Source organism: Aphis gossypii, chromosome X (genome assembly GCF_020184175.1).
Source record: "Aphis gossypii isolate Hap1 chromosome X, ASM2018417v2, whole genome shotgun sequence".
Lineage (NCBI taxonomy): Eukaryota > Metazoa > Arthropoda > Insecta > Hemiptera > Aphididae > Aphis > Aphis gossypii.
Genome location: NC_065533.1, coordinates 6,913,495 through 6,940,750, shown reverse-complemented (window position 1 = coordinate 6,940,750; position 27,256 = coordinate 6,913,495). Strand labels below are relative to the sequence as shown.

At 27.4% G+C, this 27,256-nt stretch overlaps 1 protein-coding gene across 2 annotated transcripts in view; it reads right to left on the bottom strand.

Moving 5' to 3' along the window:
• Positions 1-5,371: 5,371 nt before the first annotated feature.
• Positions 5,372-27,256, bottom strand: part of LOC114132098 (uncharacterized) — an 84,858-nt gene continuing 62,973 nt past the window's right edge. For both annotated transcript variants that reach the window (XM_027997488.2, XM_027997490.2), the window contains exons 5-8: positions 26,326-26,517; positions 18,704-18,829; positions 10,927-10,966; positions 5,372-8,495 (exon numbers count right to left, since the gene is read on the bottom strand). In XM_027997488.2, coding sequence (XP_027853289.1) covers positions 18,723-18,829; positions 26,326-26,517 — 299 coding nt within the window. In that variant the 3' untranslated portion in view covers positions 5,372-8,495; positions 10,927-10,966; positions 18,704-18,722. The remainder of the gene's footprint in view (positions 8,496-10,926; positions 10,967-18,703; positions 18,830-26,325; positions 26,518-27,256) is intronic.

Below are 27,256 nucleotides of genomic sequence, written 5' to 3'. Positions count from 1 at the left end.
ATTTATAAATGTATATTATATTTTAATACCAATAATATATTCATTACAAATAAATGTACAAGTTATGTAATATTGATAATATGAATTTGAGAAATATTAATTTTATTATTTTCAATAATATAAATTTTATGATTTGATAAATCTACAAGCATTTAACTGATATGTAACTACATAATGTACGTTAAGTCATTATTATTATTACATATCATGTTTATGTCTAAGCGATAAATTATCTAATTATAGTTCTAAAAAAATTAGAAAAGTACAATTTATCTACAATCATAGTGATGTATTAATTATAATAGGTGTATAATATAAGTTTTTTTAAATTATATTATCTATTATAATTTTTAACATACAATTACTCTTTAATATATTTACAATACTTAATAGTGTAATATAATTTAAAAAAACGTGATCTGCACGCAATCGAATTAAGTTTATTTAATTAAAATTTTTTTTTAATTAATACCTACCCATTATTGACAATTTCATTCTACGTTAATGTGTTGTATGATGCAGTGAGTGATTATTAAAGTTTATAAGGATAAGACACATCTATTATTTGAAATTGATTAACTTCAATATATTTAAGATTTCCAATTTTTAAGAATAAGGACAATTTAAAAATTAATAAAATAATACTATGAAAACAACTAATAAATTAATTTAATCACATTTTACAATACACAATTTGATTATTGTCAATAATAAATATTGCTTTAAGAAAACTTATTGAAATATTCAATCATGTTTTTAACGGTAATCTTACGTGTATTTTTAACGATAGTTAGTTATTATTAACATTATAAAATTTATTGAATATAATATAATATTAATTTATTGAAGTATAATTTGGCTTTTAACCTATAACATTTATTTTCTAATATTTTTGTATAATTTTTGTTTAATTTATACATCAGAATGTAATATGGGTATCATATTACTTACCTATGATACCAATTACCAACATCGTTTTTGGTTTACAATATATTTCAATATTTTTTCGAAAGATATAATAATATTTTTTATAATTGAGAAATTTCTCGATAAAGGTATAAGTACTTTTATTTCATAATATAGTTGTTAGGAAAAAATGTGAACCGAATTGTATATTATATCTTATTAACATTTTTGGTTTGGAAATTCGTAATTCAGAATTCTACGAAAACAGTATGTTATTGTAATCGGATCTCGATTATATTAGAAAACATTCACATACAAAAACAACTAATGGGCGTTGGCAAAATCACGGGACCTTTGATCCCGGAAAAGAAAAAAAGAGGACGTCATATACTCGTATTATTATAAGGGAATTCGTAGTACAGAATTTTTAGACGTCGACAGTAACTTCACTCTTCACTCTATTGTACTTTGTATATTAACTTGTATTATATTAAAATAAATAATAAATTAAACTTAAATTGACTAAAGAAAATTAAGTTAATTCTACAACATTTAAATCACGGATGACAGTCCACCAGCTACAATTATATCGTGATCTTAACGTTTTAATTAAGTTTACACTTAAGAGTAATATGAATAAAGGATTAATAATGTGGTTGTTATTATAAGTGCATTGTAGCTTAGCAATAAATACATGCATTTTGTAATTTTGTCTTAATGATTCTTATAATAAAAACACCAACTATCTACGTAACTGTCATTGAACATTTAAAGGGATTCTCCTGAAATCTATTTTAATTTAATTATTCTATTATCATAATGATCCATTCCATCGATTAAAATTAAACATCGAATATGATAAGAGTGGTTATTACTAATAAATTACTGAGTTTAATAATATATAGAATATACTTTATTATTTTTTCATTGCATATGGCCTTCGGGAACGATAAATCAATAATAAAATTTTCTTATTAATGTTAATTAAGGTAAACTAGACAGATAAACCGTAAAAAATAAATTTTATAACTAATATTGACATAACCACCTAGTACTTAAATTTTAATTAATTTAACAATATCCACGCATGTATTTAAAAAGATGATTATTAAAATTTTAGTACTTTTGTAACTTTAAGTGTTCTAACTTGAAATAAGGTAGTCTAGTGGTCCCCAGCAATGTATCGGATGGATTTAGAACACAGTAAGTTACTACTCACTGAAGTCTTTGTTTAGATTTTAGACCATGAAAACGTTTGTCAGAATAAAAATTATAAATTATTATCATTTAGCGATCAGAAAATATCGCTATTTAGATTTATAAAAATTATGGAAGTTTTCTAAAAATTTAAAATGAAAATATCTAGATATATATAAGGTGTGCAAAAAAATCACGTATGTTTTTTACAAATCAAAAAAAAAAATCTTTTTTTTTCATAAATGAATTATTGAACTTGTAAAATGTATTCGTAGTTGCAATTTTTAAATAATATGCTAAAACGGGCTTATAATAATTATAATTTAAATAGTTTATTTCATTTTTATTTTAATATCGTATTGTTTGTATCGTATATTTATTAAGCGTCTACGTTATAATTCGTGTGTCGTAAATCGTAATCAAAGTTACATTTTGATATTTTATGTGTAGGTATTTTTTTACTCTGTAAATATCAATACCGCATAATGGTCACAGATAAAAAATACATTAAATCATATCGTTCTTGATCATCGGTTACGTCGAGGGTGCCCGCCTATCATCGAAGTACTTTATTGCACTCGATTTATTTCACAGTAACTTTTTTCTAGAATTCGCTATTACTGTTATACTAAAAGTTTCTCGGCGAGAAACTTTTGGCCGGATGCTGCGATTACATAAAAATAATGTACGTACCTAGAAAACAAAACGGTTGTTAGCCATTGCCGGCCAGACACGCCCACCTCGATAGTTTCTACGATTTCTTTTTGTCGTCTCGTGTGTGTATGGATTCTGATATGTTGATCGTTTTGCATTATACTCTTTCAAACGTTTTGAAAACTGTCTAACTAAGGAAAAGACTAGTTGTTCCAAAAAACATAATTTTGTTTCAATAACATAAGAATCTTAATGAGCAATGATTATATTAGGTATTTTAAATTGTTGAATTTTCCGTTATTTTAAATCTTTATTCGTTTTTACTAATGTTCCATTAACTAATAGAAAATTATCAGTGTATACTTATTATTATTAGTTTTTATTAGTTTATATTATGCTGTGTTTTATAGGTAATTAGTTTTAAATTTATGTTGGCTTTTCAAATTTGATATCTTATAAAATTCGTATACAAAATCTGAAATCTGATAAATCATAGACTTAAACAACATGTACGAATATATTATTATCGCTTTAAATGTTTAATTTAATTTAGAAGTTTCGTAGTTGTACGTATATGTTATATAATATAGGAATATAAGAATTTAAAGTAAAAAAAAAATAGTGTGGCAACAATAATAAAACTATAATAGCATTATTTTTTAAAAATTTCACGTACTCGAAACAGACTCGCCATTGGTTAAACCTATTGACATTTTTTTTTTAACAAATATTGTCCATAGAAAAAAGTGATTATTAAAAAATAGTAGATAATATATATATTATTGATTGAAAAAGTGTTAATAAACAACTTATTATTAAAAAAAAAAAAATCATAAAAGAAAAAGAAAAAAAAGTAGGTCAGCGCATTTTGGTGGTGGATGTTTGTCCATCGTCCCTTCGGTCCGAGAACAGAATAGTGTAATTTTACTGTAGGTATTCGATTTGAATGCAATGACTGCATTCGATAAAAAACGATTCTGAGCGGATGAAGGGATCTTTTTTATTTAATTTTATTTGTTTCTATGGTGATAAACAAAGCGTTTTAAGAACAGCTTATGAACGATTTATATAAATAGGTAATTTATATAACTATAATTAGGAAATATCATACAAATGAAGAAAAAATGTAAAAAAAAAAAAGAAAAAGCTCAAAAGTCGCTCAAATTTTTTGATAATTTTACTATGTCTAGGTAAAGATAATATAAGTAAACAACCCAAATTTCAAGTTTTTACGAATGTTTTTGACCGAATTACAACAAAAAACTCACAAAATTAAAATGTCTATAAACAGCTCAAAAATGGCTAAAATTTTCCGAACTTTAAACCGTAAGGAACAAAATCCAAATTACAACAAAAACTAACTGTTGTTTTCATTTTTAATTTGAAGCAATATTTCTGGTAGAAAACATCGTCCATAATTATTAATTAATATTACAAAATCGTGATATCGTACGTTTTTTCTTCTTTAACCGCTTTTATTTCGAGTACCGTTTCGAATATCCAAAAATTACCTTCTTAAAGTATTAGCTCAAGAACATTACTTTTCAAAAAATATGCTACACTTGTATTTTTGAGCAAGTTTATGAGGAGGAAGAATGTTTATAGAATAAAAAAGAAAAAGAAATAAACATCATTGTAATACCAATACATCCCTAGCTCCGCTCAGAATCTAAAACTATTATTATTTTCCACGATTTAGTAACATAAAATAATATTAGTTTATCAAATTATTGCAATGTTTTTCCAGCGGGGCAATAGTTTATATTTTTTATAGTATTTATTTATTTTAAAATGTCTTTCTCTTAAAATGTGTTAAAATAATTTTATATGATGTCCGCTTAAAAGTTAATAATTATAAATTTCACTTACCAACCAACGGCCAACGACATGGTTTAATATTACGTATTATTAAATTATGCCTGGTCTTAAAATTATAAATTCGGAAAACTCTTAAAAACGATTCCTTTTATCGTCGCGTCTCATGTGTCATATATTTACGACCAGTGGTGTCGTTTGATGAAACCGGGTCGTATATATACCGCCATCTCTATACTTATTTGGTATCTTACCTGTCTTCGTGAGATCTCATCTTACATAATTATAATAATAATACAAAACTGAAATCTGTATATATTATAACAATTATTACTAAGTAAATGTTTGTTAGCGTTTGCTATTATTAACGTTCACAGGAAAATTCCAACCAAATTCTAACCACAAATTAATGCTGATGTCCTGGATAAATGTGTATACTCATTATGTAACGTTCAGATTCAGTTTTTAATTTTCATTCTGTAGCTTTTAACCTATAAAATCTTATAGATATTGCCTATGGACGTGGTTTGAAGATACACGCCGAGGATGGTCGGGTATGGGGTAAAATGGCTTGGTGGAAAGAAAAATCGCCCTGCTTAAAATGTACGCCTCCTCGGCTATATTGAAAAGGCGAAACGACGTTCATGTCCTATGGGACTGTATACCCATTGGCCATTACCCGTGTTATGTTATTGTATTCACTCACTCTCGTTTGACATTGTCGTTTGATCGTCGTTGGATACCTGTATGGAAAATGAAATACGATAGGAGAAAATTATACACAAAAACGACAGTATCGTTGTTTTTCGAAATAATGTTTGTATTTATTCATGTAATAGTATAATATTATGGGGAATGAAATATATTTTTCTAAATGCATGGTAAATGTACACACGTCAAATATAAACACATTATTTTACACTCGGTGTACGTTTAAATAATAATAGAATAATATTGTATATCTGACTTAAACATCTATAACATTAATTGTATATATAATATATTTTAGGCAGTTGTAATAATTATTATTATCATATTATTATTAAATAAATGTTAATGTTTTAATGCATCTGTATTTATAATATATTAGGTATCTGTGTATTATTATATAATAAAAATGTTTTCAGAAAAGTATTTTGATTATTGAACATTACAATTAAATATGTAAATTTTCACAAGTTAGTAGGCCTTAAAAAAAAAAAAATGAACAATATTATTACCATGATTACAAAACAAAAATATAATTATATATAAAATATATGAATGTCTATTGTCATAATATCGTAGTCATCATTACATTAATTGACGTTTTAATCTACAAGCTAAACCAAAGAAAGCTGTGCAATTGTATACTTTTACAAAATGTAATTATAATATAATTTAGGTACGTTCTTTTGCTTAATGCGGTTTTGTGTTTAACACAAAATCACTTATAGACCATAGTTTTATTATATCATCAGGTATTAAATAACTTTCAAGAAATATACAGAGCACAGATAGTATTTACACATACTGTAAATATAATAATATATAAGACATAATTAGAGGTATTGGGCTGTGTATATAATTTAAACGCTAAAATTAATGAATAAATATGATGTACTTATTATAAATATATATTTATATTATAACTGAGTTATTACTACTTTAACTAATTTACCATAATCTCACGCATAAACAGCATACAAATTATAGTTAAGTTTTTATTATTATTATTTTTAATGAGGAATTTTCAAATATTAAGCTTCCCGATTAACACATTTTTTGGCTATTGATGTTCGTAACACTAATACTCTAACACATTCACTAAACAATAAAACAAACATTTTTTTTAGATTACATCTAATACATAAAATATAAGTGTATCGATACACTCAATTGTTACAATAATTTTCTATCATCGAATAAAATTATAAGCTGGTAACATAAGGTTAACAAAAATGAATTATCTAAAAAGAATAATTTTACAAACACCATTGTTACGATTTTGTACAACTGTAAGTAGTACGAGTACGACATACAAAAACACTACATAAAAAAAAATATATATATTATAGTATAAGAATTGATTGTGGTAATTAACTATTGTTCTCTGATATTACTGTTGTGTATGATTAATATTATGTAATCCTGAGGTAGAAATATAGATATCAATTGAGACGTGGATCATTGGAGTTGTACGGTTTCGTAGTTTATCCGGTAATCGGAAAAATAAGAAAAAAACTATGTGTGTTTAGAATATTATAATATTATGTGTGTAAAACGCAATCTGACTATACAAATCTAATAAAATTATGATTCTATTTATTTATTTGTTTGAAATATATTGAATGGACGGATATAGACCGACGTAGATAAAAAATTGAAAATTGTACTACACACACAATCACACATATTTGAAGTTATTTAAACGTGATAACTGTTTAATATTTTTGTTTATAAAGAAAAAAATCAATGGAATAAGTGTTGGCTTGAAAAAAGTTTAAATGTTCATGGGGGTAGAGTGAAGTATTAGTAACGTATCTGTCAGTCCATATTCGTTGTAACTAATTATCATTATACAATTGTATCTGTTCAGCCGAATAACCGGGTGACGTAAATCAAGAAAAAAATAAAATAAAACTTGACGAGTACGTGAAAAGAAGAGCGAAAACAAATTTGCATGGAAAATCGTATGACGCGGTAACATTATTTATTTTTAAATATTTTTATATATATAATATGATATGCAAAATTATAAGACATTTGTGAGTTAAGATTAATTTTTTAACATGGGAATGCGTGGTTTAAAGAAGGCTTGGAAAATGTCATGGATTAAAATTTTGAAAAATAATTTAAACGTTTTAACACTTTTAACGATATGGAAAATTAAATCCCTCGTGAACGAGGAGAAGAAAGGATATGCAATAGGTTCAAACGTGCGCACACGCACACTCGCGGATATGAAGTACTGTGTGTGAGGATAATAATAAAGTCTTTATTATTATGATATTTAATATTTTAAAGATAGGTGAAATCGTGTACGCACGTCTAGGTAAGATATGGTATATAATGGTAAAAGCCGCGGTTATACCGGGTCAGTGGTAGGGTCAGTGGTAGTGGGTCTCGAATTAACTACCAACATTGAAGTTAAGTTTGGGTATGTTGTTTATGGTAAGTGGGAGATGGTAAGGGAAATATTATACTTTCAATCAACAGTGAATTCCAAAGGTTATTATTATTTAATTGATTTGAATTTTTTAAAAGCAAGTCAATCTGTGTTCTATAGAAAAGACTTCGATTGTATATACATCGAGTGGATCACGTCAAAGTTTCCCGAGAAAAAGTGGAAAATTGTGAAGAGCAAAAAAAAAATGATTTTGGGCTGATTTTCAAGAAAATAGAAAAGTGTGCTGCTATTTGAAAAATTAATGGTTTTATCTCATAATTGAGATTATTATCTATTATAATATAATATATATCTTATTATAAAATTATAGTATAAAAGGTACTTGGCTAGGTATAAAGGGAGGAATAATAAATTAACAGTTATTATAAACGTTTTGGTTGTAATAAAATTATTGTTGATAATAATGAATACGATAAATTTGTTTCTTGTAATGACATATTTCCTAGGGCGTTTTTAGAATTTTTTCCTCTCAATTTATATTTTTTTTTCTAAACGATTATGATAATATATATATATAAATATATATATTTTTTTTTAGATTTTAATATGATGATTATTTTTAATTTTTTAGAAAAGAAATGGAAATAAAAGTACATAAAAACTGATGAAGAATATTTTTTTGAACATAAATATTATAGGCGAAAAAAAAAACAAAAATGTTTATAGGAAATTGCAACAATCCGAATGCTGCATATATGCCGGCCTGGCGAGGTACTACCGGTAACACCCTGCTGGGCTACGGTTTAGGCCATCCCTGTTAAAACACGATTAAAACAAAATTAGTCGAATAATATTCTTAATTAATTAAACAAAATATTATCAAGTGCACTTATTCTAATATTCTATGGAAAACGATGTACACACATTGTATAGATCGACATTCGACAGCAAGCTACGATGCTTTTATTATTATTATCATCGATAAAATGCATTATATATTATGTATATCGTTTTCCGTATACGTATACTTAGTATACGAAATTGAAATCGCTCATTCTTCCAGAGTTTCGATAAAATACAATTTTATAGATATTTGTGCTTATATAAACTTACACCACTGTATCGTATTGGTATCAATAGTCGATTTATGCAGAGACGATATTTCGGGCTATAAATAACACTGTTATCGGTCGATTTGTTTTGTTATCGGTGTTGTAGGTGGAAAATAATACCTTTAAATTCTTTACGTATCCGTGTATTACGCAAATGAATCGAACGTCTTTCGGAAATTTACTTGGGCCAACTTACTAAACTTACTATAGTCATCAAGTACGTAAACAAACGAAACAAAAAAAACGTCATAGCTGTCTAACAGATAAAATTATTTACCGACAAATAACGAGTTAAAACCTCAATTTTATATTTTTGGCCGATTATTGCTATTATTATTACTATTATGATCATTATTTTATTTTATCGTTCTTGATAAAAAAATCAATATATTGTATATTATATGCATACACTATCAAGATGGCTACGACTGTATAAACAATCGATTTAAATAGTGCGGCATAATATTATGAAACACCGTCGGTATAAAATCACTCGGTTGTATTATACATAGGTTATTAATTATTTTAAAGAGAAGTGTCGTGAAAAATTATCTAAAGCTACAAATCGATATTCTGGGAGGTTTAAAATTAAAACTACCCCCGAAACGGCTCATCTGTGAAAGACGATAAGGTCCGGAAGATGTGCTCTCGTTCATTATTACTGTTATTATACCGAGGCGTTTTATACATTACTTTTTCTATGAATGTCTGTTTTCTCAAACTGTATTATACTACCATAATATTTGTATTCGGAGCTTTGTGTTAGCCAATATAATATATAATATGATGGCAGAGATATTGTACGTGTTTAGTACGCAGCACATACAATGAGTGACAAGTCTGAGTGTTGACAATTGCCGTGTAAATTATTTCTGAGAATTATCTCCTCCCTTTTGTTTAATCAATCCTTAAATGCTGCTAATACATAGTATTGTCTATAGACAAGTCGAATAACGTTTAAACCGAAGATATACATAATATGATTATTATTGTTATGGTTACGTATGTAGCATGACAGTGTATTCGGTCTCGTGTTAAATCAAAAGTAAGTCAATACTTAGTACCGTAATATTATATACTATAAAATCAAACTGATTTCTCCAAGGGTTTAATTTAATATAATTTTTTATATATAAAAAATTATTAAATACCTGAGTTTATAATCGACTGTCACTGTTATCCTAAGTTCATAGTATAAAATATGTATAATGCGCTTAAAACGTAGGTAGTCTGACAAATGCATCGGCTATCCGACGTGCGTGTAAAAACACAATCGTATCACTATGAGCAAATAGGGCTGTCCGAACGTAGTTAATAATAAAATAGCGCATGATAACACTACTTAATTGAAAATGAAAAAAAAAAAAAATAAATGCTTCTCTATTGACGAAGACGATTTATTGTCTAAAATCGTAATCGAATTTGTTTTTCGATACACTAGAGATTTGACCGAACAATACTCGTGAACATAAAAATTATGTCATACACCATGACACTGCAGGACGCATAAAGAAAAATATATAGCTAGTCACTGTATATTAAATGGTAAAATAAAAATCGCATCAATGAAATATTGTTCTAAATTTACGGAAAATTGAAATGGTAACATATACTTTACGACATACATAAAAAAAAAAAAACTATAATAATAATAACAATAACGCCGTGTTGCATCGTATGCGTATTTTATAAGCTCATGCATAATTTAACATTTAATAGTTTGCTTATCGAGTAAATAGAAAACCATTATTTCGTGTGAAAAATGGCGTGACTTGAAGTTCATAAATGTATAGTAGGTACTTTCACGCGTATGTATTCCTACGTTTATGTGTGATACCTATAATAATAGCAACGGGTATTTTATTTTAAAACCGTATAATGGCGACAACCATCGTTTACGTTACGTAAATAATTTAAAATGCAATTTACTCGATACTGCAATTATTTCATTGGATCATCGTTTATTATTTTTTTTTTACATGAAAATCCCTGTAATTTTATTAACAAATCAACAGTGCAGTGTTATTATAGCCGTCGGTGCTAACAGTATTAAAGTTTAAACTATAGCCAATTGATGGATCATAACTTGTAACGGAGTTAATAAAAATCTTAAATTTCATGGTATACACTTACCTACACGAACCATTCCTCTTTATGAGCTGAGGAAATATCGCTGAAACAAAACAATAAGTATTCATATAAAAATGAGTTATTTCATTACAATTTGTAGATTTTAGATTTAAAAAATACTATAATACTATATTAGTATATTACTTATTAAACCAATACAAACTATAAATTATGACCTATGACTATGACAGTGCCTATGATAAAATCGAAATTAAATGAACGATTAATACAATATAATATTTTAATATAATCATTATTCATTAGTACATGGCAAAACATGCTGTTGCTAATTAATATTTAGGATACTGTAGTCATTACTCGTCAATAAGTCCATCGATGGACGGTTTACTGTCGTTTAAAACTGCTGATCGGCTTAACATAATTCATCATTTTGAAATTATTGTAAAAAAAATAAATAAATAAATAAAAACAGTCACTCGTCAAGTGCGTTTAGGTGATGTATGTTAAGTTAAAACAAAACAGCATTACCTATATATACTGCTAGAAAATTACCATCTCTATACATTTCAAACAAATGGCATGCATAATTAATGATAGAATAAAAATTAATGACAGCTTAACGTATTACAAACGTCACTCGTCGATCGTATTGTTTTACACAGTTTGAACATATTTTTACGAGATGTTTGTTTAAATTCTCGTCGCATCTCTGTAATTTATGATATCCTTACTCAGCATTTATAACGGGTATACATTTATACCCGTCTTTCGTGCAGGTCGGAATAGGTATACTATAGATAATATACCAACCCAGAAATAAAAACGGTAATATACATATGTGCATTGTTGTGGCTGAAAACACCGTTCATCGAAATATAATATGTGCAATAATAACAATTATGCGTTACTTCGAACCGTCGGCACAAGCGGCATACGCAAAGCAAACTTTAATAACCTATACCTACTGATATTATTATAGTTCCGGCGGAAGCATCACGCTAGACCCTTCTTAAACAATAACGGTGCTTCCGAAAGGAGGGATTTTTTTTCGTTATATTATTATCATACATCATACCATTTTTCATTATGAGCGCGACCATTAGCCCCTTTAAAATGCTATTTACTGGTTTTGAATTGTCGAATTAAAAGGACGGTACAAAGTAAATGCCGACACTAAAGTAGTAGTAGTAGTCGTCGTAACTCAACTGTATTATTGTTCAATCACAGTTATAATATTATATAGATATACTCGTCCAACTATGAGATATGTGCCGTTGTTTATGTTCGTGAAATCCAAAATATTTATTTAGTTTTTGCGAAATTATACTTATCGACTGTGCCTAATAATAAAATAGTTTACGGTCGATTCAGGCATATGTTCGTTGCACAATGAACGGTATACATACTAAAAGTATGCAGAACACAATATCGTGGGATGCACGTGAGAAGGATAATAAAGCGAAATACGCTTACAGGTATGATTTAGTCCTAATACGTTTCCCCGGGATCGAACACACGACGGCGAGTACGAAAAACCGTTTAATATACTTAATGTACCTACATAATAATTGGGTGCGGTACCGCCAACAAAGTGCACGGCAAAACATCGCGTATATTATAATATAATATTATGTACAGTACATTATAATGGTATTATGTCTTGTTCGAGCGAGAGGCTGGGGATATTTAATTAGAAAACAAATCCCTAACTCAAACAACCTTCTATCAGCGCCGTATATATATATATATATACGTGTACCTATCTATTATAAATATTATATTATAATATTATTTGGGTGTCCGAGGAGTGTGAACTTTGCGTGTTAATTTTTTTCCGTTCTTCCAAACACGTTTATCGCATCATAGATTACGTCATAATATTATAGGCACGGCGAAACACACCCAATAACAATATTATTATGGGTTTTAAATTGAATATTTATATTTTTCTATTCGTAATAGAAATTTATTTATACACGAAAATTCGGATCACGTAATACTGATAACGAATTATTTTAAAATTTATTTGATTTTTAAGTATTTTTATACTTCATTTTTTTTTTTTTTATGATTTTATTGTGAACAATTTTATAGTGTACAAAGCAATAATATAATATATATAATTAAATTTAGGAATAATTTTGAGATCAAAAAAAAAAAAAAAAAATACTGAGATATTTTTTCCTTCTAGAATTTTAAAACTATTTCAGTTTAAAGTCAGTAGAACAAAAAATAACGAAGTTAACAAAGGTTTCAAAAATATTGATTTTTTTTTAATTTCCAATCTTAACGTTTTAAAATCACTTTTTGATAAATATATATCATCTTCAGATTGCTTAAATGTTATTACGGGGCAGCGTTCTTCAGAGGATATAACGATAGGGTAGTATATTTTGTAGTATATTATTGTATAAGGTATACGGTATTATTTTAGTACGGTAGTATTATATTACATTATTGCGGCTATACAGTCATTTCACCCTAAACTATTATAAAAGGAATTATATAGATTTACACGGCTAATACGCGTATTACCTGCGTCGACGGTCACCCTCGAATAATTGCAATGTTATTGTTCTACGGAGGTGAGGTCTCTCTTTATATTTTATATATGCCGTTTTTCTCGTAAAAAAGGAATACGATTCTAATGTTTTGTATCATAATCCTTTAGTCGTATTATTATATATAAACCAACGATTTTGGAAAAAACGATTCTTTTGAGCGATTTATTTTGTGAAGTATTGAAAATATTTTGAAGTACGAAGAAAGAATATGCACGGAAAGCAGTTTGTGCGTAATCAAGATTTTGATAGCATTTTTATAGTCATTTCTCAAAGACCTAGTGACATTGTATTTTATGAAAATTTTTGTATCACAAATGAACATTTATTCAAAATGTATTTGAATTATTTAAACGAAAAATAATCGTTTGAATATTAGATGTGATTTTAAAGTTTAACGAGTTATTTATTTTTATGTGTCACAAATGAGTAATTAGATAAGATTAGATAGATATTAGTTTTAGTTTAAAAATTATGATTAATAACTGTATAGATATAATAGGTTTGTATCATTATTTTCTAGTACTTAATATTATATAAATATAACTACACTTTTAGTGTATGATAAATTGCCTTAAAGGTTTTGAAAAATATTTAAAATTTACATTTTAAGGTTTTTTTTTTTTTTTTTATACAGGTACATTCTTAATTATCAACTATATCGATATTCGTATCAAATTTATTCTGAAAGTTTAAAATAATACATGTTTAAAATATTAACATACCGATTACCTACTTCAAAATAACTTAAATTATACTTTTCAACATAATACATAATCGTTTTTGCATACAATTACCATGAACTCAGTAAAATTAAAGTTATTCAATTCGAGATAAATATACCTCGTTGGTATTTGTTTAGGGAAAATATTTTTTAGCGTTCTAAACCTTTATTTTTAATATTATTGGCAAATAGTTAAAATGTATACTTTTACGTTTATATTATATTAAATATGTATGCAATATACATAATATAGTACCCTCACTTATATATGCACTAATCATGCGTAGCCTTTTAATAAATTATTACGTACGCATATATTAGTCTAGTCTTAAAATCGATAACTCTCTTGACATTGGGGTGTGTATACGTTGTGCTGCTTTCCTATACATGATTGTTTTAGTGTATAGTAACAATATATGCATATTTTATAATAATGCATATAATATGTGTACATATATTACATATTATATTAGTGTTTAAATTAGTATTGTTGAGATATATAATCAGCTTTTAGGCCTCTTCATACAAATGACCTATGCGTGTAATCACGGAAAGTCTATGTCTATAATCACGCCACTGGTCACCGGCTGTGTATAATATAGTATGATACATTTATACTCGGTATAGAATCCCAACTTGTAGTGATGTTGAGCGTTTTTGGCCAGCTGCAATTTTCTAAATCACATCTATCTTTTCACAAATATGTAGTGATGGTTCTCAGGTAGAGTGCTATCAGTCATTTTTTTTTTACTGTTTACGTTTAAAAATGTCAAATAAAATGGTTGTTTTAAAAGTTTCAAAAATAAATTGTTGATATTATTATCATATTAAAAGATTACTTTTGATTACTCAAAGTAGGTGTATTACACGCGAGTAGGTAAATTCTAACATATATCTTACAAGATTTCAAGACGTAATAATAATATAATTACACGGTTTATAAATTCACGTTATAATTATTAGAACTTTGAATTGAATGTAGTTACAACAAATTAGGATAAAAAAATCGTTATTATAAATGATAACAATTATGTAACACTTGTAATACTATTCTTAAGAAGTTATAAAATTAATTAGAATATCAAATTTACTTGAATAGATATTGTGAGTGTGTTAATTTTTTTGTCATTGAATAAAAAAACTAAAAATTTAAATTTAACTACTTTCTTGGAATTTACTATTTTTTTTACATATAACAAACGCTGAAGAGCAAATATGAAACATTAATTATACTTTCATTTCCATAGGCTTTGACTAAAACTACTATAATATCGCTAATTATTTTTTTGGCAAAATGAAATAGGAGAACTTAATTTATGAACTTATTATGATATTCTTTCGATATTATTTAATTATAAAGCAAGCCACAAGGTGTGTGCATATAATTTAAATATGTACAGTTTTGTTTTGAAACTTAAATGTATAAATTAATAGCGTATACATCCATAGATTAAATTATCATATTTCAATTTTATACTAAATAATTTAATTATAATCTTAACCATATATATCTAATCGATATTGCATTGTTAATGTTATTTGTTTTTTTTAGCTAAATATAATTAATATTAAGTTGGAAATTGAAAAATAAAGTAGACACCAAGTAAACAGTAAACACCCTTCACATTAAATTAATAAATAATGAACAATCAAAAAAGTTCTGAGCTTATATGAACTACACATACTTAATTATAATTGTACGTTCGCGAGTAGTTACATGACCATAAAATGTTTTACGCATAGTAAAAATAATGAATTGCAATATGTACTGTTGTACCGGTATTGTTTTATATAATGAATAAATAAATATATGATGTAAGACGCCAGTCAGACATTGTTTAAAAGCTTTGTAATTATGTAAGTTTACTTTAAAACAATCAACAAACTTTTGAACGAGTTCAAAAATATTTTTGATACCATGTATCTTTATATTATTACTAATGAAATCAATATATAATATTTTATTCAATATATTAACTTCCAAAAAGTTACTTCCTGTAATATTGGTCCATTATATTATATCATATTACAATGATTAATGTCTTACGTAATTTCGATTTTTGGCGGGAGTAAAGTTTTTGTTCTTTGTAAATATTATGGTTTATTCTTCATTGGCTTTTGCAGATCATCTATAAACTCTTGGCCTTATGCCTGTCGGCTTTTTGCCAAGACTTTCCATAGGCTTTCACTTTCATTATTTAGTATTTATTTCTGATCAGAAATCTTCATTTATTGTTAAATTGATATTTCTACGTAATCTTGGATTTAAAATTACGATCATATTGTGTTATATCGTTTCTGTAAAATGTTTTAATTTGTGTAATTCACGGGGTATAAACATTTTGATTATCCATTTAATGCATAAACTATTAGTTCCGACCATTGAAAAGTTGTGGAGAGTATACTCGGAAACCATTCTAAACTTTTTAAAAATAAAATAATTTTACATTGTATACTCCAATAACATTGTAACTGTGGTCTGTGTAGTCGGTTAAATATGGCGATCAAATTAAGCAACACGTCCACAGTTTCGAAAAAGTATTGGTGCAAAGACATATATAAAAAGCCATACAAGTTTTTTATTTAAATCATCATCATGTATATGAAAATATACTAGTAATACAGTTCCGTCGTTATGTTCTACCTAATTTACTCTTATATGAAATCAATGATTTTCCTAATAAAATGATTCAAACAGTTAAGTAATGATTCAGTAATAAGCATTGATAAGCTTTAACGATTAAAAAGTATTTTAGTATCTAACTAATTATTAGAAATATTAAACATGGTACACACGTTTTTGATTTTTTTTCTCTTGAAGTTATTTAACAGCCACTAATTTTATTTTTAATTTTCAACAAAATGGTTGTAAGTAATAATAATCTTTCAGTATTTCATAAATCGATAAAAAAATTAATTATTTACTTAAATATTATGCAATTAAAAAAAAAAAAAGTTTGCGTTTGAAAGATGTTATCAAACAAAAAAACTAACGACAACAATACGTTTAAAAGGACAATTTCAGATCATCCGTCATTTTTTTGTTTTTCATTGAAAGATGTTTGTTAATAAAAAGTTCGTGTATACATACTAGTCAATATCATTATATTATAATAACTAAACCCACGTATACATACGTTGCAGGTCATATACATTGTACCTATCATGTAAATGTCGTATTTTATGCAAAGGGACAAGAAGCCATTGTGGTTGCGTTGAAAGTTTTTGGTGATAACTGGATTGTATTTTGACGATGGCCGTCATTTAATCGAGTTCGCTCGACGAAACATTGTCACCGTTTTTTGAACTACGCACGTGTCCGACTAGCCGTTATAACGTTGACGTTATAAAGGACGTATTATTATTTTTTATAAGCGACCCATGCGAAAATGTCAGTAAAAAGTTTTCAATGGCCGATAAATACATTAACGACGAACATTGTTGATTAACGGAACGAGACGAGTTACTCGGCTATCGTATATTTATCCACCGCTCACGGCCATCATAGGTCAATCTTTGTATGAGCGCGTATCTAGTAGCCATCAAACATTATCAAATTATAGCTATTGCAAATCCTAAGTAATGGATTTTCTAAAATTCTTTTTAAATAAAATGTAATATACTCAAAGAATACGTGATATAAAAGCATACTTATCAGTATAGAAAATATTACAATAAAGATCCTTGTATACATTTGGTTATTGTTAGTAAATACTAAATATATAATAATTCAATTGGTATAATAACTTTCTATACGTATATATACTTATATACATATATATATATATAGGATTCGGAAATGTAGGTCTGAAGGCAGATAATATTATTACCCATAAAAATATAATACATAATAACTGTTAAAGCTCACTACGTTTTTATGAGAATGAGAAATCTCGACCAATTGATATTTTGTAGTATAAAATTTAGAGAAAAATATACCTACTTATGATATTGAAAAATAAATTAAGTATATTATAATATTAAAAGAAAATAAACATTAAAAAAACAATGAAAATGGGTAGTCACAACAATTACCGTGAAGAAAACAATTTTTCAACATTTTAGAGAAAATCATAGATGATAATCCACCAAAAATTAAGTCAATCTACTATATTACTAATATTAAAATAAATAATTTTAATAACTCAATGAATATATTTATTAATATAAACTGACTTTGCACACAACCGTTTTTTAAATTTAATGATTGAATTCAAAATTAACATACATAATATTGTAGTGATTTACTTCTCAATGATGAGGTACATACACTCGACACCTACTAATATATCGGTGAACTACTTTTAACCTGTTTTTAATATCGATTTTAAGAATAAAATCAAACTAACAAGGTGAGGAATGGGAGACATAGAAACATTCGCTGGTTTTGACGCTGACGAGAAAAGCACATACTTATAATATTATAATAGGTACGCAAAAATGTGAAATGATGAAATAATAGAAAAGGTATCCGTCAAGCAATATATATATATATATATATATACACGAAAATGTTATACTTAATTTTTTTTACCTGTCAGAGCCAGTATATTTCACTTTGCCTGGCAGTAGAGACGGACCCGTGCCGAGCTGTACCCTAGCTGTTGGCCCGCAGGGTGCTGCCAGTTTCCCGACCGTCCAATTCCGTTAACGCCAATCACTGAAATTATCAACAAATAATATTATTATTTAGATTTAGTTTAAAAAATCATCCTAAATTACAAATTACTCAATTCTATGATAAACAATAGGATATTATGATTAGTACTATAACATCAGAAATTTACCTCCACGTTTCACATACATCATTAATTGTTATTATTATTTTATTACTTGAATTATATTTTGTTTGTACAATATTCATACATACTTATTAAATTTAATAGATACCTAACATAATAATTTATAGTGTACGTATTTTTCTTTATTTGACAAATATTATAACAACGGTACTAAGTCTGAACTAGTTTTCAACTTAAGTGCTTGAGGTAGTGCGTCTCTTGAGAATTTGCCAATCAAAAACCTTAACGATATGGTTATAACAAGCAAATTATGAAATATGTCATATTTATCCTTGCGAAAACGTGTATGTAGTAAAATTGGTGCGTGAATGACAGAAATTACCCGTTTTCATAAACAAGCGTAATACAATTTTTTTCACGATTTCAGATCACGCAATAGAGACATTTTTTATTATGTACACATCAGTGCATGTGCGCATGTGAAAGTACCAAGTAAGATGGTGGAGTGGTAAAGTGATCTTAAGTGTATACCTAAAGGCGTGAGCATTGTTCTCGACCGGAAACTGGTGTCGCCTGTGACACCGGAAATAAGTCGTTCGACCCTCGGGGTCTCCAGGGATTCGTTAATATAATAGTATATACTTGAATTGAACTGTACGGTAACAACGGTGTTAGTGAACGGCCAGACGATAGACGTTGTCATCAGTTAATAATAGCAATTCGATTTCGACACCAATTCAGTAAATCATGGTATTAAATTTATTTATTTATTTAATAGAATTAACTCCATGGGGCTTTTACAAAGAATTTAGTGATATTGCGTACATATAATTTATAGGTGATGACAAAATAAAGTTTCAAAAATGAAACAAAACATATACAAGATTAAGGTAAAAATATAAAATTAGATAGTTAAAATATATAAGTATAAACAACGTATATGACATAAATAAATATTATCAAGATTATTGATTCAAGAACATATGTATAATATATATATATATATATATATACGGGTGTCGAATCAAATACCTTTTAAAAATCGGTGTAAATTACATCAACCTGATTTCCTATTTCAAAAGCATAATGAAGGAGCATACAAAATAAATGTGGCAAGTAACTGTTGAACGACCGGGAAGAAATCCGTGTTAATTTAGTTGACTGTAGATCAAAAATCAAAAAATTCAAGACAAAGTGAAATATTTTCGGAAATTAAAATAATAATAATAATATTATATCACCTTTTCTAGTATTAAATGCATGTAAATCTTCTCTAGTGAAAAATCGTCAATAAGTAAAGCGAAAAAATAAATAGTTTGAAATGTTTTTAAATCCCGACTTAATAAACCGTAAAATATATTTTTAGCATCTTGTACGGTATTATTTTCCAGAATTTCGAAAATAATATCGTATCGAGTACCGCTAAAAATATTGGAAAGAATACCTTGTGTTCATTTTCATAAGTGAGTTTTAGTAGTGCAATGATTGCTTATTAAAATAATTATAGTTCAACATAATGAACACTCTATTAAATAAAAATAAATAAAATAAATATTTAAAAAACTATTTTAATTTTTTTGTTGTAGTTGTATAGTATCTTAAAAATGTAACTCATTCAAGCTGATTATTCAATACGGAGTATTTTTTTGCTTTCCGGGAATCATCACGCCACACATTCGGTAAAAATGTTTATAAATAAGAACAATTCAACTAAATTTTAAAACATTACGGTAGAACGTAGTACAGGAAAATCTACAGGTATACCATATACCATGCAATAAAATTAGTTATTGCCAATAATATTATAATATATTTTATTGTAAGTTTTTATTGCGCGAAAACAACCCACAATGACGCCGACAACAGACGGTTAGGTGTATGGTGCGTATTATACAGTTGTTATACTTGGTGCACACTGCCGGGAAGCCCATCGGCCGAAGTTACTTGACGCATATATACTTGTCCTGTCTGGGTTTTACGGGGGTCGGTTTACGATAGGATACAGCCACGAATTGGCGGAGGATCGCAAAGGACGTGTGGTAGAAAGGCGTCCGCAGGGAAATCCCTTCGCGCGATCCAACGAACGGTTTCAGTGGCGTCTGATAATTGCCGTCGATCGCATATACACACGATTATTATACGGATACGCGCATATCACATGATTACTTGCATTATTATTATATTATACTGTAGTAAAGGGTTTAATTTTCAACGCTGGCGTTGCGCTCGGAGACGAGAGGGACGTTTCGAATAGCGATCTAAATTAGTATAAACTACCGTATATTATAATATATAATATGATAATAGTATTACGATATAATAATAATAATAATAATAATAATAATAGTAATAATATATTATAGACAAACAGGTGGTAACGCTGACACGACCACCGCCTGCGTGTTTATTCAAGCGCCAATATTATACAACCATCGCGGTTATAGATAATAATATACAGCAGGTACCCGTTCGCTATAATGTACGCTATCCACACATAAATATAATGTTATCTGAGGATAATATATTATTATGTGTACTACCAGTATACTCAAAGTGGCATGAACTTATATTGAGCGCATTCCTGGGATGTGGCCGTCTTGAGTTACCACTATTGAAGCTATTGTGTTTTATAAATTTATACGTGGAGATTTTTAATATAATTATTTCCATAAAGTTTATGGTTTGAATTTTATCGATGTTTTTTTTTCGGTTTTATATGCTAAAAATATTAAACGCAGTTTTGATTAAATTCGTAATAATTGATCCAATAATTACAAAAACTAATACAATACAGTGCTTTAATAAAACGAATTGGGACGGGCTAAGAATTATTCTTTGAATTCAACTATTACACATTATTTATTTTCAACGTATTATCTTTAAAATGTGCAACTTTAATCTGTAGGTATAAGATACCTTCACAATTATATACTAGGGCTACAAATGGGATTTTTTTGTATGCTGGTAAATCAAATACAATTTACCGAAAAAAATCACGTATCAACATTTCTATCGTAGATAGCATTTTCGTAGGTAACTAACAGTATTAATTTATAATGATTATTTTAATGAAAACCAGATTTACATAAGGGGGCGCCTCTATAAGCTCATAATAAAATAAAAACCTTCAGACTAATGTCAAACTAAAAAAAGAACATTACTAATTAAAAGATTACATTTTTTTACCTATTTATAGCCTTATAGGTACAAGAAATTAGTTTTATTTTATTTCAATTAGTATTAATGGTTGAAGTTAAAAGCATTTTAATGTCATTCTAAAAAAAAAAAAATTAAAAAAATAGTGTTCTGCTATCGCCTCTAGCCTAGGGAGTGGCTTGGTAATCCAAACCCGGGGACTGGTAATATTGATTTATAACGCATTTTATTCGTCGTCACAACCACGCAACGTACACACAAAACCCTGTCCTCATTATGATTGGGCCAATAATATGTATATGAAATTAAATTCTATATACGTCTTTCCGGTTTTATTTGTCTGTGCTTCTTTTGGCGAGGCTCCCAAATCATTAATGTTTTCATCAGAGTTCCTCGAATCCGACCGGAAACGCACATGTATGCATACACGCGTATTCACTGTAATATATATATATGTATATACCTTAGTGTCTCCCTCGTTAATAAAACCGTCAAAGTGACGGCAGTGGTGGATACGCACGGACGACCGGAAGTTTAGAAAACCGATTAAAACTACGGCATTGTTGGCGGGATAACGACTTGCGGTGTAAAAGAAAAAAAAAGGAAAGATTTGCACAGACAAGTGCCACACATACACACGTGACTATATTTGTACGCTAGAACACACAGCACAGATGACGGTATTAATGTGTCTGTGTCTAAACGATGACGGTCACGGAGATTTACTTTTACGTTACCTAATACTATTTTGTACGTACCTATATTGTACTTTTATCCCATGAAACCGTGTTAAAAACCAATTCCTTTCTGGTAATAGAAAGACAAAATTAAATACATGCCTTTGGTCACTCCTTTATGCCGAGTTTAAGATATTATCCTTTCCCGTGTTGGTTTAATACAGTGTATAAAAAAATAAGAGTCCTCTTTTATTTTGGAAAATGAAATCTGATTATACTGCTATAGAGAGAAAGTAAAAGGTTTTGTAAATTTGTTATAAGATTTTCGAGTTTATACAGCTGAAATTTAAAATTATTTTTTAATACTTCCTAAAACTTAGTTATTATTTGAAACTTTAAAGTTTATATTTTGTTCTACCAATCTACCATGCAATTGTTACGTCTATATTTATGTAGGACTCCACAAGTCCGCGAAATATGTATTGTATTCACTTTATAAATATACTACACAGAATTTTATATAAATATTAAAATATATTGTTAAAGTTTGTTATTTAAAGAAAAATTGTTCTTTTTCATTAATTCAAAATTCAAAAATATGTATTTTTTTTAATCAAGTTAAGTATATATTCTATTAATATAAAATTTTGTCATTATGAATAACATAACTTAGTAAATACACGTTATATTGTGTTAAAGTAACTTTTAATTTCATGTCAAACTTGCTTACGCCAAACCTCGTACACATACGTATTCGCATAAAATAATTATGTCAATCGTCTTGTATAATTTTAATAAAATGCATAATTCCATGACTTATTGAAACAAATACGTATCTTTGTTGAGAACCTCCAAAAGTATATTGTACAATGTCCCATGGTTTTTAATATTAGTACCTACCTATTGAGTTTGTTTTCCGATTTCTTGTAGTATTAAATTTTATTTTAAAACAACTTTCATTACACGGCGATATAGATAGGCAATATTGATACTCTTTCTTAATGATTAATATTTTGTCCACTAATAATATTTTATTTAGAGATGATATTTTTATTTAAGGAAAATAAGTCTTAAACATTGAATATTAATTTTATGAGATATTATTTAATTATGATACCGATAGTGTTTTATATTATAGAGATTTACCTAAATAAAATATCTTTTTTTCATATATAATTTGAAAAAAATATATTTATTTAATACACTTATGGACTATATTAATGAATACTATCAACTGTATTTTATTTTAAAATTTTTAAAAAATTGATTTTATTGATTTTATTAGTATGTAATTCCCAATAGTATTTTTTAAGTGAAAAATATAAAATTTTAACTCAATGACTAAAGCAATTATATTTCTATCAACACAGTTTTAGTCTTATTAATATAAATTAGTAATTTAAAATCCCCTTAAGCTAACAGTTATGACCTATATACGTATTGAAAAAAAAAGTTTAATATAGCTAATGTAATCGTAGTTACATGTCGGGAATATTTTCATTCAATCCAATTCGATTGATTTTATTACTATATATTTATGTTTTAGCAATATTGTTAATATATTTTAGTATAATGATATCTTGCTCGTATTGTTCTTATATTGCTAACGAGCTTCGATGGTTACAAAAGCGTTACAAAAATTACTTAGCATGAAAAATTAGCCAAATTTATGAAATGTGAAAAAATAAATCAGATACTAGCGATTTGATTCGTTACAAATATTTGAAATCGTCGAATTGGTTTTCTAAAAGCTCGGTTTAAACATTAAATCTGATAGAAATACATAAAACACATTTAAGAATTTCAAGTTGTTTCCATCATAAAATAAATAAATAAGCTGCAAAAAACAATATTTTTATATATATTTTAGGAAATGTGCTAAAACATTAATAATAGCGGGAATTTTTGAGTAAAACTTTAGAGAAACTTTATGCTTATTACACTGTTTAGAAACACACATCAAAAAATGTTTTAATAGCAATATTTAGTATCTGTTTAGCCATAAGTGTAACATAGAGCGATAAAATTATCATCATTATTCTCTAACACGCAAGTAGTATCTTTTATTATTATTATCTTTATCATTTTTATTATTATTGTGTTTTCAGTTTTTTTTTTTTTATATATTTGATAAAAACGTATATTTTACTATAGTACCTAATGCTATGGATTATAAAAACTATTTTTTTTTCATATGAGAACGATATAATAAGTATCTTAATTATTATTAAAGTTACTGTACCTACTAAGTAAATTAGTCAGGTAATAATAAAAATATATTAAATTTAAATATATGGTGGCTGTGATGATTTACAAATTAAATAAATTTGTATTAATTTCTTACAATTTTATTATTTATAAAAATTTTATTTTTGTTATTTACAAAGAATCAAGGTTAGTAAGTATTCTTAACATAAAAAGGTTAATATCATAGAAATTATTATTTTAAATTTCAATTTTGATACGTTAATAGTTAAAAAAGCCATATGTATAACAAATACCCAAGAGTAGTTTAAATGAAAAAAAATAATTTTTTATCGCTTTTAGACATACATTAAGTGGTATGAAAAATATAAGTCTTTAAAAATCTAGTGAAATTAAAAATTCAAAATGTCAAAATTTGATTAAGTGCGGATAAACGGATAAAAGAATAATTAAATAACCTTTTTTTATATGACTAAATGCTAGAGTACCTAACACTTTAAAAAGGTTATAAGTTAAGGTTACATATAGCTGGGTGGAGTTTTTATTAATATCCATGGATAAAGTTTAGATCAAATTAATAATTAGAGTTTATATTGTACATGAATTTAATATATTTCATTGTTGTTATATTATGAAGGTAAATTAAATTCATTCTACGTTAAATAAAATAAAAATAATCGAAATTTCATTTGAAATTTTCAGGCTTTTTTGTTTTATTCTTTTTTTGGGGTATTTTTTTAGTATAATTTAGTCGTATAGTCGTATGAACGTGTTTGTACTTTTCAGGATTTTCAGGTTTTATAGTGTTTTGAAACATGAGGTTTATACTTTTAAAGCAAGTTATCGTTTATTTAAATTTTTAAGAAAACGTTTAAAAAAGTTTGTAAGTTTGCTGCAAAATACTGTCAAAAACGTCTAAAACTCAGAGAAATAATAATACCATTCCTACGAGTAAAACTATATGTTCGTATCATAAAGACCATATTGACAATAAACATAGATTATAAACAATAATTTAATCTAGTTAGTTGTTGGTCAACATATTGTTTTTATACAATAAGCGTTTTATGTTCAGAAAATTTTGTTCACGATGTCCCCTGGCAGACGCCATAAAAGTTTTTTTTATAGACTATTTATCTTAGTACGAGATATTCAACTCAAGATCCGCAGTGAAAAAAAAAAGGTATTCTCAAAACACAGACCAATAATATGCACATTATTTCGTGCTTTTTTTATTTAAATGATGCATTCGTTCACGTATTTATGATAATGATAATGGCTTTCTCACATATGCGAGTAAGTAATTACGGTGATTATAGTTATATTTTTTTTTTTTGGAAAACACAAATCGTAGTACAACAGATATTATGACTTACTTTGAAAATGATTTGACGTGTCGTTTAACGCGGCGCTGTGCCTGGAAGTCGGAATCGTACCGTTCGACGTCCGGTAACATATGCAGTAAACGGTCAACACGATAACGCACACGCCCAGTATGGAGACTACAACGAGCGAAGCGACCACGAGTATGGTGATGTTTATGCCCAACAGCGTTAACGACGAAGCACCTGTGAACGAAATAATAAATTAGGCACAGATTTTGCACCATGAACGGAAACTGTATAATTGTATATCATCGCGACACGACGCACGAGGCGTGTCATGACGTTAAGTTTTAGTTATGTTGAGCAATAGTTACGCACATTGGTATTCAATTCTTTGCGGGCAAGTGATGGATATTTGATAATATTTGGCGAACTCCAAAAACGGAAATCACCGAGACCGTGGGCGCGATAATAATAATATATTATGCTCTAATCCAATCGATCGATTATTTTATTTCACAAGGCAATTATTTTATGGTGCATTTCGATGATTATTATGCTACGTTTAAATTACACAGAGTAATCGGTATACATCGGTTTCTCAATATGTAAAATAAGTAATCGTTTCATTTGTTTTAAAAATTAGCATAATATGTATTAGATACATTTTTTTCGTATTTTAACGAGGTGCGATAGTTAATTTTTTCGATATACACAAATCAGGAAATAACGTCAAAACAAAAACCCGAAATTCAAAAAAAAATATATAAATTAAAATATTTTATTGGTATTTTAATTATGTTCTTTTATAGAAATAATATAATGATGAGTTTAAAGTGGGTTATGACTGCATTGAATTAAAACTTCAAATAGTATAAAATATGGGACTTAACTGAATTTTTCAACGATCTCAATTAGGAGCGAATGTGCCAGAGGGTCTTAAACTGCAGTTGGTTATTTTTACCGTTGCAGTGTGTAGGTA